The sequence below is a fragment of the Typopeltis vanoorti genome, chromosome 24 (genome assembly GCF_054136105.1).
Source record: "Typopeltis vanoorti isolate ZY-2024b chromosome 24, IOZ_Tvanoo_1.0, whole genome shotgun sequence".
Classification (NCBI taxonomy): Eukaryota; Metazoa; Arthropoda; class Arachnida; order Uropygi; family Thelyphonidae; genus Typopeltis; species Typopeltis vanoorti.
Window position 1 is genome coordinate 31,875,949 of NC_143572.1, and position 19,227 is coordinate 31,895,175.

A 19,227-nucleotide genomic window follows, 5' to 3' on the forward strand; every position below is an offset into this window, starting at 1 on the left:
CTATGTTCTTGATAAAAATTTTATCACATAAAAAATAATAATGTCGTCCGAATTCTTCTACAGCTAGCAAGAAAAGAAAAACATTGACTTTGGAAACAAAACTCAACATTATTAAGGATTTTGAAAGCGGAATGAAAATTTGTGAGCTAGCAAAGAAGTTCGATCTACAGGAATCCACAGTAAGAACAATCATAAAAGATAAAGAAAGAATTCTCGCTGCTGTGAAAAATGCCCAATCACTGAATTCAAGCAAGATTCGTGAACGTCATGGGATTATTGGTGAGATGGAATCGATGCTTAAATTATGGTGTGAGAATCAATTGAGAGTAAAAAATTGTCTAGTTGATCAAACGACAATATGTAGCGAAGCCAAGTTGATTTTTGAGAGGCTAAAAGTAGAAGCTGGAGAAGCGGACAAAGAAGAAAATTTCGTGGCCAGTAATGGTTCGTTCAACTGATTTAAAAATCGCTGTAACTGGCACAGCATCGCGGAGAGTGGAGAGGCGGCAAGCGCCGATAAAGAAGCTACGTCTTCTTTTCCTGAGACACTTAAGGCTATCATCGAGGAAGGCAGCTATAGCAGTCAAACCATACTTAATGTAGACGAGACCGGTTTGTTCTGGAAAAAGATGCCTAAGAGAACTTTCATCGCATGTGAAGAAAAAAAGTTTCCTGGTTTTAAGGCTTCCGAAGACCGGTTGACTGTAATGCTTGGTGGAAATGCAGCTGGTGATTGCAAGTTAAAACCTCTCTTAATTTATCGCTCCGAAAATCCAAGAGCTCTAAAAAAAAAAATCTAAAGCTGGCTTGCCAGTGATTTGGAAGTCAAATTCTAAAGCTTGGGTGACAGCTTCTATTTTTGAAGACTGGTTTGGTCACCACTTCATACCTGAAGTTGAACGTTATTGCCAGTTAAAAAAAATTCCGTTTAAAGTTATGCTCATTATTGATAATGCACCTGGTCAACCTCCTGCAACTTTAATTGATTTTGATCCACGTGTAAAAGTTGTTTTCTTGCCTCCAAATACAACCAGCTCACTTCAACCGATGGACCAAGGAGTCATCAAAACATGTAAAGCGTACTACACACGGCGTTCGTTTGCAAGTCCGAATGAAGCTATGAGGCAAAATGAGCAACTGTCTGTTAACGAGTTTTGGAAACAGTTTAATGTTCTAGATGCTGTAAAGATTATCGGAGATTCTTGGGGTGAAAGTTCCCAAAAAACCTTGAATGGTGTCTGGAAAAAACTTTGTCCATCCTTTTTTAAATGTGAAACGGAAATGTTACAAGAAACTGATCAAGTTGCTGAGGCAATAGAAGAAGTTGTCAACCTTACCAGGCAATTAGATTTAGAAGTCGACAGTGAAGATGTCAGCGAGCTGTTAGACTCACATAGACTCACAAGGAGCTTACAATCGACGAGCTCATAGAGATGCGTGAGCGAAGCGCTACTGAAGAGACCGAAACCTCAGATCCAGTTCTACCAGAAAAGCACAACAATTGCAAAATTAACAGACTCTCAGCTTAATTAAGAAAGGTTTACAGATTTTGGAGGACATAGATTCTAACGAGGAACGAATTGTAGTCACAAGGCAAGGAATTCAAAAAAAAAAAAAAAAATTGGCTTGCTATGAAGAAATTTTGCGTGACAAGAAAAAGACATTATGCCGTCAGACGAATCTATTAGATTTTATTAATTCATCGACATCGAAATGATTTTCTTTTTTTTTATGTACGAAAAATGACAATTATGATTATACAGTATATCTTAATATCTAGGTATTTCTGTAAACATTTGGTCCCAATTAACTAATATTTTGTCTGTTTTTATGTATAAATTATAAGTAAATTCGACTTACGCGCTTTTTGTTGGTCCCACCTACCGCGTAACTTCGGGATTTTACTGTATATATAAAACTACTCGCATGTACTAAAGATCGAATAACTCGGAAACCTGCCGGAAAATCACCTAGAAAAGAAAACGCTTCGCTAATAGGCGACTAAAATCGAAACTTAGAATGGAATTTCTTCTGCAGGTCTAGCGTTATGGACGCAAACGCCATTTCAACAGAAATACACAGGTATTCGTAACTTAAATTAACAATTAAAAAACCTATAACACATTTAAATGGTACATGTGCGCTAAATGACGGTGACAAAACTGGTTGTGAAAAAAAAATGCCTTTGTCCTGCTTCCTCTAAATGTCATGCGCATTTGCACAATTATTAATTATTCATTTAATGGCATATTGTTTTTCACGGCTATAAATTGGCGTTTAAGTACGTCACATTGAACACCAGCAAGTGATAATAACTATTGGGGGGAAAGTAAAATGAGAATATAATGAAAATAAAGTAATTGATATTTTTATTATTCATGAGTTTGTGAAAATAAACTGCAATCACTGAATGCAACTTATATTTTAAACGATGACAAATATGGAACAACAGCACTCTTGTTTACAAAGTAATGTTTAATAACATTTATTAGATATTTTATTAGCTTGCAATTATCTTGGATCACTTTCAAATTCAGAATGAGGCTAAGACTTCATTTTTTGCAGTTTTTTTTTTTTCTCTTGACGACAATTAATTCAACCGTGACTCATCGTCCTACATTAGCCAAAAGATCTATGACAGGGTTGACTCTCCCGGTATTCAGTATTTCATTATGTCTCGTAGCACTAGTAGTCATCAAGTCATTGATGAGAGTGAACTAACAGTTGCCTTGTTATATTCAATAACATTTGGGTTTTCTAAAAGTGCAAAAATAATCCTACTATCAAGAACTATTTCGTATATCAGTGTAGGCAATTTGCTCTAATCAGTGTGGAATTTTTACACGATCTATTTGTTTATCTTAATAAACGAGCAGTTCTGTGCTATTCGGTGTCTCTGTTTTCTCTGTTCATAATTCTTTCGATTCTCGCCTTCATAGGAGATGAAATACCGGGGATTATTTCGAATCTTTCCATATCTAGATGACTATTTAACTTAATGTGCAGCGGTTCTGGTTTCCAGGGTAGATTATCTAAGCAAATTCTAGACATTTTTGACGGCGTTTTCTGGTCGGCATTCTTCTTTGACTCCAGATCTATTAGCAGTTCTTCATTCTGCAGTCTGTAAAGTTTGAATAGGATTAGTTAGTACAGTGTGGGGGGAGGGAAGGAGTAGAGGATCTCGTATGAAAATTATAATTAGCAACGCTTCCGTTAAAAGTGACATAATATCATTTATACTTACTTTTAACTTACCCTCCATACTTGTAACGTATAATTCCACGTTTTAACAGTATAAAAAATTTCTAAAATTCTAGAAACATAACAAAGTTCTATGTTAGGTTCACTTTATGATGTTAGATGATTTTAATCTGTCGCTTCTTGTTCCGGCATTGGTCACCTCAAGGTGACTAATGCTGGTTAACATGGCGCCATATGGTTCATTCGCACCGGAAATCCTACTGTATAATAACATTAAAATCGTAGTAGGAAAAAAGGGTTTGCAGAAATATTCCTCAGCAAATAACGCAATTAATTAGTTATAATTATTACAGAATTACGCTCGCGTAACTGCAGTCTATCATGCTGAAACACAGGTGTATGATCGATTGTGAAACTTAATGGAAATTCAATGTTTTTTATTATTATGCATTATTATAAATTATCTTAATCGAATACCAATAACTGAAAGGTATCCTGCTATCGACTGCGCTATACAGGCGAAGATACTGAATATTATTATTATTACTTAAGACATCACGTTTACAAAGAAATTAATGAAATATATAACGATATTTTGAAGCTTATTTTTATTTATTAATTTATTATGTTGTAACAGCTTTTTGTGAAGGATGGAAATGCAATTAGTTGATGATGGAAGATGCTATCGGGGATCGTTAAAAAGGGAAGTAGTAATGTTTGCAGAAACATTAACTTTTCTATATGAAGCAGGAAAGTAGGTTATATCTAATTAAACATTTTAAAAAGGTTAATAATTTTGAAAAAAATTTTACCCATTATAATATTTGAAAACGCACCTTTTTATTTTTAATATAACTATTTTAATATCTTTACTATAATGAATTTTTAATTCTTTTCTCTTTTAGTTTGGAAATTCTTCATTCCCCCCCACTATACTCAGCTGTAATATTGCATGACTTATTTAATAACATGGATACTGTATTAATTTTTATATTTCTAATCCTAATTCAGGAGGTCTTCATAAAATCAATAATACCGATATTTAAAAAAATCTTAATACTTTCTAAGCCTTCCTGAATTATTAAATTTGTTTAGCAAAAATAAAGCATCTAAGATTGTAAAAGCGGCTAAGAACTGTTCAAGGTATTCTTACACGTCTTCGTTTGGAGGAAGAGGTAATTCCTTATCAAATCCAAGTTTTCCACAAAGCCAATACGTCGACTGCTTCCCTTTGCCCTAAGAAAACATATCATGAGAAATACTGGATACATCTTTAAATGTACAGTAAAATGAAATATTTTCTAAAACTTTTGCTATGCGTTATGCTTTAAGTTTGATGAAGACAATCTTGAATAACACAAAAAGCCTACATATGGACTCTGAAATATTTTGAAATTTGAAACATTTTTCAAATGGTAGAATTATGCGAAAGGACTACGACTAGAAATATTGCATTTGCAATTTCATGCAATTATCTGAACGATGGGCTTTCCATGCTGAAGGTGACTAATCCACTGAGTAAGCCAAAAAACCTAAATGAAGTGATATGCAACGCATGTAAAAGATACAGAAGAATATACATGAGTAATTTGCATCGTGTGAAGACCTGTTGAATGGTAGATCAATTTATATTGGATACTCATAATTTGCATGCCATAAATGCTTATTATACCAAACATCCGCCTTCGGAGGCACTGCTAAAACTAAACTATTCATTATAAATACTTTGTTCTGTTAATTTTGTCTAGCAGTATACTATCTTTAAGAGTATGCGTGAGTCAGTCTCTAGGAAAAAGCGACGATATTTTCGTCGAATGGAAAGACATCTTTCCAACCCAATTGGATTTTTTAATACAACCAAAGCAACTGTTTCTAGAACACCTTGAAGAAACAATTTTCACATTTGAACCCAAACCAAAAATTTGGCTACGATATGTCGACGATGTCTTTGCAGTCTGGAATCATCCCGAACATGAATTACACCTGTTTCTAGATAAAAAATAAAATAAACCTTCTTCACCCTCACACCAACTTTACGCTAGAAAAAGAATCTCCACAGGGTATTATTTGAATGTGTAAATCCTTTCTGGATTTACACATTCAAATAAAAGAAGATGGTTCCATCGCCACGTCTGTCTACGCAACCCTACATTTTCAGGTCGCTACATTCACAATTCTTCCACTCATCATTCATCTCAAAAATTTGGCATCATTAAATCACTAGTTATCAGAGCACACACATTCTGTTCCTCTGAATCTCTAAACCAAGAATTGGAAATAATCAAAAATACAGCCATACTAAATGGATACAATCTTAAAACAACTCAAAAAATCATCAGTCACTTCCCCACACATCAATCTAGACAAGAAGAAGCCCATAGGATTCCCATACCTTACGTCAAAGGTATCTCCGAACGTCTTTCAAAAATTATGAAGAAATACAATCTTGCCACTACCTACAAATCCATCAGCCAGATCTATAACTTGTTACCTACTCTTAAAGATAAACTCTCACCTCTGATGTTACCTGGCGTGTATGAGGTCCCATACTCCTGCAAGTTGTCTTACTTTGGACAGACAGGTAGATCTCTTCAGAAACGCATTTCGGAACATCAGGACCACATTGGTCTTTTCCAACTACAGAAATCTGGCCTCACTCAACACGGAGTTGAAAACACCATAAGATCCATTGGGAAAAAACAAAACGTTTACATAGATCTTTATATAAACATGAACGTTTATATAAAGGAGGTGCTGAAGCCCTACTACACAGATCAAATTTAAACCGCAACGACGTTCTTACTATTCCTAAAGTATGGGAAATTGTCATACAAAATTGTGTAAAATAATCTCTTTATATATATATATGTGTGTGTGTGTGTGTTATCTTTTTTTTTCAGTTATATTTTAATTTAATTCTGTCATGCGCCCTAACTGTATGTTATTCCTAAAATTGTTTGAATTACTGTACTGAGGATGTCCCAAGATACTTGGAATGAAATATTTGCGTATTAAAACTTATCACTGTGGTTAGTACGTATGTTTTTTAGTGACCAGTTGGATTTATTTTCAAATGAAGAGACGATAGCAGGACTCATGTGGAGATAGAAGGGGCTTTTCTTTCGAAAAACGTCCTATCGCCACACAGAACAGACAAACCGGCGAGAACAGTAATGCACACCTAATCTGACCTAGAAGTCTCAGGGTGATTTTGACATTACAAACAATTCAAGCCATTTTTAGATACTTATATCTTTTTCATAGACATATACACATCTGCTAAGCGGGCTTTTGTTTTTTAATACCAGTCTGGAATTTTCACTTTCTTGTTGGTGTCAATGCTTTTAGTTTTAAGCTGTGCAAAAGATATTTCTGTTTCTTCATTTATTAGTTATTTTATTTTTGAAGAATCACTTTATCAATTAATTGTCCTTTGGTTGTGAATTTGCGTGTTGTCTAGCGAAAAAGAAAACTCTACTTAGTTTGTCAAAAATGTACAGGGGGTTTCCAAAATATCCATATATGTGACCTTCCAAATAATTTAAATCACTTTTTGAAATCCACTTAGCGAACTTAGGTGTGGTAAACTATTCGAATGACATCAATAAGATGTATGCATCTTCGTAGTAGAGTGACAGCTCAGAAGATAACTTTGCTCTGTCACTCTGCTATGAAAAAGAACAGCGTCCCAGTTTCTGTAAAATGAAATCCTATTAGAATAATCAACAGGATTATGGATCATATTGTTGCTATTTGGCAATCATTAAATATCATATTTATCACAGATATTCGAGATCCAAAATATTTTATTAAAATTGTTTCTTTATTAATAATTGTTTGTTTGTTTAATAATTGTTTGTTTATTTAATAATTTATTTTATTAAAATCAAGGGTGGCTCAAAGACTGATGTATCCAAACATCGATGTATCAGTATCTCTGGAGTGCTGGTGAGGATTTTGGAAAAATTGGTTAGGGCTCGCATTTAGAAATGGTTGACAGAGAAACTGAACTTTGCAATGGAGAGCAGCATTGGCTTACTAAGGGAAGGTGATGTTTTAGCAATCTGCTCACATTCTATAACAAGTGAAATGGATACACCATGATACTTTTGGATTTTGCTAAGGTTTATGACAGAATACAGCATGGAAGACTGTTACATAAATTGGAGAATATGGGTTTTGATTAAAAATATATTAGCGTGGATAAGAAGATGTCTGACTGACAGATATCAAATAAGTCGTTGACATCACATGGCATAGAAGACTGTTGCATAAATTAGAGAATATAGGACTGGATTATAAAATATTGGTATGGGGGACAAAAAGATGGCTGACTGACAGATATCAAAAAGTAGTATACGGGGATGTTATTCTGCAAGCCTTGGGGTAACCATTGGTGTATTATAAGGATCAATCCTTGGTTCATTGTTATTCAGTATATACATTAATGAAATTGGGAAGGATTTGACATGGGACATAGAAGTATTTGCTGTGATGATGCAAAGATAGGTAGAGTAATCAGGAATGCTGCTGATATGCAGTACTTGCAGAATGATTTGAATAGGCTGGAATGTGGGCATGTAAAAAATGGATGTCAGTTCAACGTTAGTAAATGTAAATTTCTGCACTTTTATGTGATTGGATATCCAATGTTGTATTATATTGATGGGCTAGAAGAAACTGATGAGGCTAGGAATCTTGGAGTGTTAGTACGAGGGTGGTCTGAAAAGTTCTCGCCTAAAAATGAAAAAACGAATTTATAAGCTTTTTCAATTGCAATTCTTCATGCAAAGTTTATCCTACACGTTCTTTTGAAATGCTTATATTCTCAGCAATTTCACGCGCTCTGATTCGCCGGTCATCCAATACCATCTTGATCAATGAATTCTGGTGTTGTTACACTTTTCGAACGTCCTTCACGTGGATCATCTTCAAGGCTGGTATGGCCACGTTTAAACTCGGCAGCCATTTTTCTTAATTGTCGAAAACGAAGGAGAAGAGTGCCAATAAACTTTTATGAACTTCGAATGAATTTATGTTGGCATTAAACCTTCTTTTACAAAGAATTTTATAACCGCACGATGCTCAATTTTATTCATTTCAAGGGATGCAGACAACACTTTGACTTGCGACTGCTGTATAAAAAAACCTACTTGATAGACTGACTCGCAATTTCACGTGAATGCTTATGACAGATGTACCAACTTAGAAACAAAAAGCCTTGCCGATAATATTGCCATCAATGGTCGAGGCCGACTTTTCAGACCACCCTCGTAGATAGGAAGTTGAAGTTCAAGTGGCGTATAGCAAAGATTGCAAATACAACACAAAAGATAATTGCAATGCTGAAACGAACATTCCGCATTGCAATTGCAGTGTTAAGGATGTCGTTTTGTCTCTTTACGAGGCCTTGATAAGACCTCGCTTGGACTATTGTGCGCGGGTATGGTCGCCTGGCTTTCGTTGTGATTCTGATATATTGGGAAGAGTACAAAGGAGAGTGTTAAAAATGATATCAGGATTTTGGAATACTGATTATGAGGAGAGATTGGGGATTTGTAAACTGCAGCCACTAGCAAAGAGGAGAAAGAGGATGATATAATTGAGACTTACAAACTTCTGAAAGGGTCATACAGGATTTCAATTGATGGAATTTTTCAGTTTATAGAGGGTGGGGAAAGGACAAAGGGCATCTTGGGTGCTGAGAATGAATGTCGCTAAGAAGGGGATGAGATCTAGATTTTTCTCTGGTAGAATGGTAGGTGATTGGAATGAACAGTTATTGAAGTGAGTGCAGGTAGTGTGAATGAATTTAAGAACAGGAACGACACTGGTGCAGGTGATATGTAGCCTTTCTCGATGAGTCCCTAATCCCTGGACGTGTCTCTTAATAATAATAATAATAATATGCCACGATTTGATAGATATCTTCATCAAAGAAAACAAAAAAGTCACATCTAAAGACAAAAGTTGTCTTGAAATGACATTTTTTCTTTTGTAATGTAAGAAATCTATTTTGATCTAGCAGATAAAAGATCTATAACATAATTTTCTTAAAAACTGAAAGGGAGTGCTATTAGAAATTTGAAAGCGTATGCCTTGAAAGTATTAAAATTTAAGGTTAGTTTTAAAAAAGCTTTAAAAAGGTTAAAACAGTTATAAAAGAATATTGCTAAAAAGTGAGTTTAATTTATTGTTTTAAAAATTAAAGAAAATTTAATACCTCCAGTCTACATAGGTTTATCTTATAGCCTATAGATACAATTACCTTCATATGAATATATCCTCGTGGCTTCATAATGTATCCTCCTATCTGATTCAGCTTTCTTTCAGTTGATTCGCTAATGTGAATGCGATTAGCTGGAATACAAGGAAAATGTTAAATTGTAGTTGGATTGCAATTTCAGCACTTCAAATAATACCTTAATCTTTAATCTGGTAAAACTACAAACCAGCTAACATGGGACTTTGTAAGTCAAGTTTCTTTAATTATATTATACTTATGTAGAGTAATCAAAAATGAAATTATTATTTTAATTTAAAGTTTTTTTTTCCTTTTACAACTGATTTTTGGGGGCGGACGGAGTAAGATCCTGCTTATCAATAGCTTCCTTTGTTTTAGCATTCGTTCGGTAATAACGCTGTTTACAAATTCTTATTCCATAGCATTTAAATGCAGATCTGTAATGCGAGGAACAGTCTAGCAAAAGCACTTCCAGTCATTGTTGCATTGCTTTATTTTTAATAATTACTTGTTCATAGTTGCGTGGGACTGACTTTCTGCTTAGCAATCTATTAAACACTACCGTTTTGTCTTGATTTAGTGAGTACGTTTATTTTAAGTTTTTTTATTATACAGTTTAAAGATGTTACAAAAAAAAAGTAAATAGTTGTAAAATATCTGTTCTGGAAAAAATAAACGCCAATTCAACAACTAACATTAAAAATGTTTTCTGGTTCCGCTAAGATAAACATAATGTTTTATCAAAAATAAAGCAATGACCTGAAACAGCAGCGAAGTTGAAACATCAATAAATACAGTCGTATATTTTCATGACCAAAAATATGGAAGAGGTGGAAATGAATAGTTAAAGATATGTGAAAGTCACTGTAAGTATCTTTAGTAATAACAGATTGAGAACAAAAAAATCTCTGAAAAGAAACGCGAAGCTGTCGTAACACTCCTCTTGGAAAAGGAGTCCTGAATTTTTTTTTTGTTTTCAAACGCTGCTAAAATTAAGTTAATATATTTGTTTTTTTATCGTCTTTCGGTATTTGTTGATTTATTCTTTTCAAAGACAAGGCTGTTATTTATTACTCGAGGCAAATAATGCCACGAGGTGAATATATGTGAAGAGTGGTTGTAAAAAAAAGGATGCAAAACCCGAGTTTCTAAAAGGGAAAAAAACTATGAAACTGACTAACGTACATAAAAAATCTTAATACAGATTTTTGTTATCCTAGACAATATTCGAACCCTGACCTTTCCAACGAAGAGACATCGTCGTTACATAATAAACTATGAAGCCTCGGTATACGAAGGTGCACCAGCCGATTTTATACAGTAATAGGGTTCTTTTGCCGATAAACGACTTTTCAATTGATTCGTGCAGCTAGTTGAAAAGTCGTCGCATATTCCTCAATAAATGCCTCCTTATCGCAATTGGAAGAACGACAGTATGTTGGGTGCCTTCGATTGGAGAAGGCTTAAGTTCGATTCTCGTAGTGACGAGAGGAAGCTTTATATGGTTTTTTCAATTGAAGGTGAGTTAACCGATCTTATAAGGTATCAGGAGTTTTTTCCTCCCTAAAACTCGAGTTTTTCATACCGTGTAAAGTCAAATCAGCCTTGAGAACACACGTAATTTACAGAATAAAAATAAAAAAACACTTAGTGGTGGTAGTGGACAGTAGGTTGCGTTGTGTACAGATGATAGCGGTGTTCTGTGTAGTTGTTGGGTTAAGTAATGGAGGCGGAGAGTTGTAGAGTAGGTGTCCTCCCCTACTGAGTCCTTACTCCTTGGAGATGTCACGTAATAATAATAATAAAAGAATCAAACGTCAGCCATTCCAACCAAAGGGAATTTTTATTTCTTCTAAATACGTACCCTACAAAGGCTCGCTCACTCCAGTATAATATTTTATTAATGGCTCGGTTTAGTGATAGTTATATCCTTATAACTACAGTACTTAAGTACATTGTACTCGACAGCAAAAAAGGAACTTTTATAATAAAAGTAACCATTACCATGAATACCGTAAAGTTACTACTCATCTGCACCAATACAACTTCCAAATTATACTGTTTAAAAATCATTCCTGGGTCCGGGCATTTTTTTCCAGATTTGATTCTCATTTGATGTAAGGTTTCTTTGTGTTTTGATTTTTTCTTCATTCTTTCAAGAATAGAACTTGTACGAAACGGTAATTAAAATCCAAGCAAGAATAGCCTCACGAAGTTATCTTAAAAGAATTTCAAAGATGTAACCCAAACAAACTGAATCTTACCTCCTCCTGTGGATTCCATTCTGGAAGCAGTGTTGACGGTGTCTCCAAACAAGCAGTATCGCGGCATTGTAACTCCAACAACTCCTGCAACTACCGGACCTGTGGAAAGAGATGCGTGAGAAATTCATTTAATACAAGAAAAAAAATAAACAATATTTTGTAATCTCTCTCTCTCTCTCTCTCTCTCTCTCTCTCTCTCTCTCTCTCTCTCTCTCTCTCTCTCTCTCTCTCTCTCTCGCCCAAAGCATTTTCCCCTTTAAATCCTATTGATTTACTTCTTATCATTATTATTGTTGCCAGTTACAGTATATATATATATATATATTGGTACACGCCTAATGGAGAGCCAACTCAGCTGTCTAGGATATTAAATAACGTGATTTCGACAATGTTATGAAAATGAAATTTCTATTTATTTAAGTCTCCAATGAGTAAAAGTATGCCATGCACTTACCAGTATGAATGCCTATGCGGAGTAGCAATGGAACGTGTGGCATATGTTTGATCCGAAAATTTCCACTGACGTGTAGCAGTTCGAGTGCCATTGTAGCAATTTGCTCTGCATGATCCACTTTCTTATCTGGCAAACCTGCAACCACCATGTACGCATCGCCAATGGTCTCTACCTAAAAGATATATTCAATATGCATTTAACGACATACGTGGATTGTAAGTAGCAGAAATAATAATCAAGTACAAAGTAAAACTATACAAACTAAATTTAGTAACAGTTTGGATACACTCTCATGAGCCAAAACATTATAATTATTCAACCTCTTTCGGTCATCCAAATTGCATAGGCCTATGGTGGAGGGGTATCCTGGGGTTATCTGCCAAAGGAAGCCCAATATGCTACTAGGCAAATGGTCCTAATGTTTCGGTTCATGAATATATACTCGTCCTTGTTTCGTACCGGGACTGTATAAGTTCTTTGATTCATCGGCTTGGATTTTATGGAAGGTAGGATAACTAAGACCGTATATATAGCACTGTCCTAAAAGTTAAAGAATACGCAATTGAAAAAAGGCTTAAGAACTGTCTTCATGGCCGTAAAGCAGTCCGTATTCCAGACTTTAAACTTTAAAATGATATAAACAAGCTAATGTCCGTTACATTAAGATTACATTACTTAATGCTGAATAAATATAATCCGTTTTAGCAGCGTTAATATTCATGTTTCTGACAGATAACAGTGCGAATTTATTTATAATCTAAATAAGAAATTTTGCATGAAATGTAGAGTAGATTTTGTGTACCATTATTCCGTCGTAAACAACTGCTTTGATCTTTTTGGCCTATCAATAGTGAATCGGATTTCGCCTTCAAAGACCTCTGAAAGAATAAGTGAGATTTTCTTTACGAGAAACACTTATTGTCTGAGAGACTTTAATTGGATTATTTATTTATTTATCACGTAGATTACGTTGTTTTCAAAGAACGCGATCATTTCATTTATTGGAGGCTTTTATTGGAAAATGTGTAAGATTTTCTGCTGTTTTGGGGATCGTTATCACACCTAGCAAATTTGGAAGATCTTAGCCGTTTAAATTCTTTTCCTGTTTATCAAATTTAGTCCTGAAGGAACAGCACTATATAATGTTAGTTAATATATAATGTTAATTTTTACGAGGAGCAATTCAGTTTTAGGTCACTGATATTATTTTATTTTATGTAACTGACTTGATTGCATTCTATATAATGGGTTTGATGTTGACTGTTATAGGGAATGTTGAATGCATTTGTCGTATTCACATCTTGATTTCGTCACTCCTACTATCTGGTGTATTATCTCTGACAAGATCGTGCTGTCTGAGTTATGAGTGAAAATATCTCAGACAGCGCGATCTTGTCAGCCCTTCTGTCAATATGATTCAATAAAACCAGAAGTTCGTGCAGATTTGATCATAAGCTTCTGATTAAAAATTAGAGAATCTAAATTAGAATTAGAATTGGGAGACACTTCAATATCCTATTGAAACGCCTCCTACATTTTCCCACGTTAAGAACTAATATTATTGAAATCTTCCTCAATCCTTATTCTGCGTATTGTTTCAATCTTAAATATGGTTTTATAAAATTTAAGGAAACGATTCTATAATATATGTTAGAATCAGCATAAATTTAAAATGCCATCTGGAAAAATGTTTGCCTCTAAACCCTTCTACTATAATTCTGAGTTAATTTCAATCATCTTTATCGTAATAATAATTTTTGAACGCGTTGCTTACAACTGTTTACAAACTCTTTCCTTCAGACGAACTTTTTTAGCAAAAAAAAAAAGTAATGTCCTCAATTTTAATATCAACTTATGTGCTTGTTAAAGGAGAAGCTTTTTTTTTTTTACCTCGAGACCTAAAGAAAAATTGGATTCAGGTTACTTCATAAATATAAGCAGGTGGTGTTGACAGTGTCCCAAATGTTGTGAATATCTGAAACATTCTTCATTTATTTTTTGTGTATTATGAAATCAAGTCAAGTACGTAAAGTAATTCACAGAAAAACGATGAAATCTGACAAAGGTTTTTTTTTTTCAAGTTTACATCACCAACTGTGAGTAGTGGCCCGGTTCTGCAGTTATGTAATTTCAATCGCAGATGCACTTTCAATTCATCAAGTATGCTTTGGGTAAAGAAGCAGCTTCATTGCTAAATCACAAAGGATTCTTTGTATCCCGGTCGGTGAATGGAAGCTGAGGAAAATAATAAGAAAGATTTCTCAATTCAAAGAGGTAACTCTTATTTCACAATGACTACTAGAGAGCCGTAAGACAAAGGAGCAAAGAAATTAATAACAGTATGAAACTCCAGCATGTATTGACAGTAAAAATAAAAACGTTATGTCATTAGATGACAATAGTTAGGGAGACAATACTCTATAGCAGCGTTTTTCCTGCAGTTTTATAGATGCTTCAATAACAGAAGCTTTGAATAAACAAAACTTTTGAAAGAATTTGGTCATACATACATCGTTTTGTGCTAAAGCAAATGCTTACGTGGGTGCACAATCGAAATATTGCATAAAATGAAATATAATTCTACCTGATAAAGAGCCAAGAGGCTATTTTTCCGGCGACATGAATTAAGTTAAGGGGATAATAAATCCCCTATTATTTTATTTTACAGCGAAATCTAAGAGTTTCATGCCGAAGAACTATTGGCGAGTCCAAGCGTAAGTCATCACTTGGGTAATACAGCACTATGGCAACTCGTGTCAAAGGTGGAGCAAGCTCCATTATGAAACTCCGGCATGAAACTCTTAGATTTCGATGGATTTCGATCTCCGAGTTTCGTACCCGGCTGTAAAATAATACGGGATTTATTATCCTCTTAACTTAATTTATGTCGCTGGAAAAATAGCCTCTTGGCTCTTTATCTTAGTAATGATAATATATGGGTACACCGGTCTGGCAATTCGTTAGTAGGGGTATATGTAAGTTCGGTTCACTTAAACCTTGATATTCCAGTTCTACCTACTCACTGATGAGACCCCAAAGAGGATTGAAACCGGTGTGGGTTAGGTTTGGGCTCTACCTACTCACTTACTACTACTACTACTACTTCCAGTTCTACCTACTCACTGATGAGACCCCAAAGAGGGTTGAAACCGGTGTGGGTTAGGTTTGGGCTCTGAGAGGCTCTGCTTGGTGGTGGGGTGAGCCTGCCACTGGGTGGGACAACGCTGAGTTGGGTGATCTTTCGGGATCGTCTTATTTTTAGAGCTCACTTCACCTATACAAAGGTCGAAACCGGTGGGGGGCTGGCTCTGAGAAGCTGTGCTTGGGGATAGGTTTTTGCCTGTCTCTGAGTAGAGCCACCACTGTTGAGATTATGGCTCTGCTTGGTGGTGGGGTGAGCCTGCCAATGGGTAGCACCAATGCTGAGAAGTTCTTCTCGGTGGCGGGGTGAGCCTGTCATTAAATGGAACAACGCGGAGTTGGGCGATCTTTCGGGAACGTCTTATTTTTAGAGCCCGTTTCACTTTCACAAGGGTCGAAACCGGTCTGGGTAGTGACCTCTCCTCATAATGTAAAACAGTAATACATCTCCTAGGAGCTGCGTTTTACATTATGAGAAAATATTAAGGATAGTGGCGGAGCTTGCTCCAGCTTTGACACGAGTTGCCATAGTGTTGTACTACCCAAGTGATGACTTGCGCTTGGACTCGCCGATATTTCTTCGGCATGAAACTCTTAGATTTCGATCTCCGAGTTTCGTACCCAACCGTAAAATAATACGGGATTTATTATCCCCTTAACTTAATTCTACCTGATATTAAATACCAAATCGTAACAGATAAGCATTCTATCTAATTGTAGCTGCTTAACACACACTTTCTACTTCTACGAACAGTCAATTTTAAGTGGGTTGCCATTTTTTGTAGCGAAGTCAGTTGAAATTATAATTCTCGTTTAGTTTATCATATTTTATTCGTATAAAAATAAAATTACCAAAAGAAATTAACAAATAACTTCAGCAACTTTTTCTTTCTCGTTGCAACACAGAGACTAAATTCGAGTCAAATATTGTGCGGCTTATTATTATTATTATTATCATTATAGTAGTTGTTGTTTTGACTTCTTCTTCTTCCTATCCACATGGCTAGAATCTAGCCATGTGGTCTGTTCCGGACTCTATATTCCTTGTTCTTCTAGGATTATATGTTAAGATCTTTTCTTTTCGGTAATCTTTCTCTCTGTATTCTCTATATGGTATAGCCAGTTTTTCCTATATTTAATCATGGAGTCTGTTATGGGATTAATTTTGAGATTTTTAAGTATTTCACTATTTCTTTTTTTATCTAATAAAGTGAGTTTTTTTTGTTTTCCTAAGGAATTCCATTTCTGCTTCCTGAATTCTCTGTATATCTCTTTCTCCGAAGGCCCAAATTTCACTTCCATATGATAGTGTAGGTTTGGCTATCGTTTTGTAGACTCGTACAGAAACACACAAGATTTGGCTATCTTGTGTGTTTATGTACGTAATTAGGTTTAAAGGTTCTGCTAATTACTCCACTGATTTTTATAAAGTTTATCATCTTAAAATCAATATCTGTTTATGTAAGATAGTTTACAGCCTAGGTATTTGAAATTATTAACTTGCTCAATTATTTTATTATTTATTACTATTTTACTTCTAACAGGGTTATCTCCATGAAAAGCCATGACTTTAGTTTTCTCCGTTGACATTTCTAGGCCATATTGGTGGATAATATTATTTAAATTATAAATTGATTTCTGTAGATCATCTTCAGTCTTTCCAAAGATGATCTGATCATCAGCAAAGAATAGCGTGTCTATTTTTATATGTCGATTGATTTGGAAGCCACATGTATTTACTTCTCTCCATGTTTTGATAATATTGTCCATATATATGTTGAATAATATGGGTGATAAACGACAGTCTTGATGGACTCCTCTATTTATTGGTTTCCAAGTGGATATGATATCATTTTTCTTTATTGCTATTTCATTATTATGGTATATGTTTAATAGAGCATTGTATAGTTGAGTTGGAATGTAATATTCCTTTAGAGCTTCCCATAGTTTATTTCTCAGAATTTTGTCAAATGATTTTATATAATCTTTATATAATCGATGAAAGCTATGTATGTTTCAATATTGTATTCTCTATGTTTTTCTATAATTATTTTTGATATAAAAGCTGAGTCTCTACATGATCTTCCCTTACGAAATCCGTTCTGTTCTCCTCCCAGTTGCGATTCTATATAGGATATTAATTTGTTTGTTAACATTTTTGCACATATTTTGTATCCTGTAATGAGGAGGCTGATGCCACGATAGTTATTTGAAATCTGTTAGACCTTTTTTATAAATTGGGATCACTAGAGCTCTACCCCAGCTTTCTGTAGATTTTTCCACTTTCTATATTTGGTTTATAAATTTTAGAACTCTGATGTTAAATTCTTTACCTGCAAATTTAATAAGTTCTGTGTTTATATTACCTTCTCCTGGTGACTTGACTGTTCTGCTTTGTTTGAAGGTATTTTGTAGTTCTTCGTATGTAAACTCATCTATATTACTGATGTCATATTTCGGGGAAGATTCTTATATCAAGGAGTTAACACGCCATAGCTTGCTGGAAATACTCCTGCCAAGTTTCTGGTTTGATCATATCGATTTTTGTTCTTTCTTTTAAATCATTATTCATTTGTTTGAGGATTCTATATGTATTAAGTCCCGTTCTAATTTTGCTATAAAATTTTCATACGTTTCGGTATTTTGTTTTCTACAAGCTCTCTTGGATATTGCTCTTTTCTTTTTATATTCAATGAGTGATTCTGTCTTTTTCGCTTCAATTATCTCTTTGATCTCTTCGTCCCATTGTCTTAGCCCTCTGCGTCTTATCCATTTTCTTTTTGTTCCCAAACTCTCTCTAGCAGCATTTTCTAATATATATATTTGATGTTTGACAATTCTTCTTCCACTGTCCTGCTTTCCTCGATTTTGCTCAACTATCCCTAATTCTATTCCGATACAGGCCTCTAATATTCTCATCGTCTATGAGTTTAATCTTACATAGTTCTGTATTTCTATTTTCTTTTGATTTTTTTTTCTTTCCTCCCATCTTGGTTTCCATTTAATTTTCCCTACCAGCAAATAGTGGTCTGACTCTATCTCTGATCCTCTGTATACTCTGGTGTCTATGATCATATCTGATAATTTCATATTAACTATTCTATGATGCGTCTTGTATTTCTTACCTACCAGGTATATCTGTGAATATCTTTATGTTTAAAGTAGGTATTCGCTATTCTATAATTGTTGTATAGGGTGAATGCTCTTATTATGATTATATGTTGGTTCACCTATCGGACCTACGTTAGGTTTATGTGAGGTATTACCAATTCTTGCATTTAGGTCACCCATTATTATAATATAATCAGAAGATTTATTTAATCTATAATCTTTTGCGGTTCTTGATTAAAAAATCTCTGATTCTTCTTCTTTCCCCTCTTCTAGGGCATAAGTGCCTATTATCGTCAGATATCCTCTATATATATCTTTAGTCTTGTCTCTATGATTCTATCATTTCAGTAGTTGTAACGTATAATATTTCTTCTCAAAGATTTATATATGAACATCATCACGCCTGACTTTGCCCTTTCCTCCATCTTTACTCCGTGATAAAGATAGATATAATTCTGGGTTTCATCTGTTCCTTTTTGTTTTTTTCTTTGATTCAGTAATGGTAGTCATCATTTTTTTTTGTTTTTCCAAGATTTGGTCTAATTCTTGTATTTTATGGTGTATACTTCTAACGTTCCATGTTGCTAGCCTCCAAATATTAGATATCTTCTTTTTCCGTTTTTGTGCCCATGTTCTAATCGTATCCATTCTCCGAGCTGGGTCATTTCCGATGGGATCCGTCCGTTTTAAATTGTCTTGAGTCTTTTTAGTAAGTTTTAATTCAACTGAGGGGGTTACTGGCCTCCTGAAGTTGATGGTGGGACTACCACCATAAGGCCATCAAGCTTGCCTTGGTTAGTGGTTGTTTAAAA

General features: G+C 34.7%; 1 protein-coding gene across 1 annotated transcript in view; it reads right to left on the bottom strand.

Moving 5' to 3' along the window:
• Positions 1-2,354: 2,354 nt before the first annotated feature.
• The window catches only part of LOC150093080 (retinal guanylyl cyclase 1-like), a 33,792-nt gene continuing 16,919 nt past the window's right edge, over positions 2,355-19,227 (bottom strand). The window contains exons 8-12 of the mRNA XM_090413752.1: positions 12,164-12,335; positions 11,710-11,808; positions 9,470-9,561; positions 4,355-4,437; positions 2,355-3,121 (exon numbers count right to left, since the gene is read on the bottom strand). Coding sequence (XP_090269878.1) covers positions 2,884-3,121; positions 4,355-4,437; positions 9,470-9,561; positions 11,710-11,808; positions 12,164-12,335 — 684 coding nt within the window. The 3' untranslated portion in view covers positions 2,355-2,883. The remainder of the gene's footprint in view (positions 3,122-4,354; positions 4,438-9,469; positions 9,562-11,709; positions 11,809-12,163; positions 12,336-19,227) is intronic.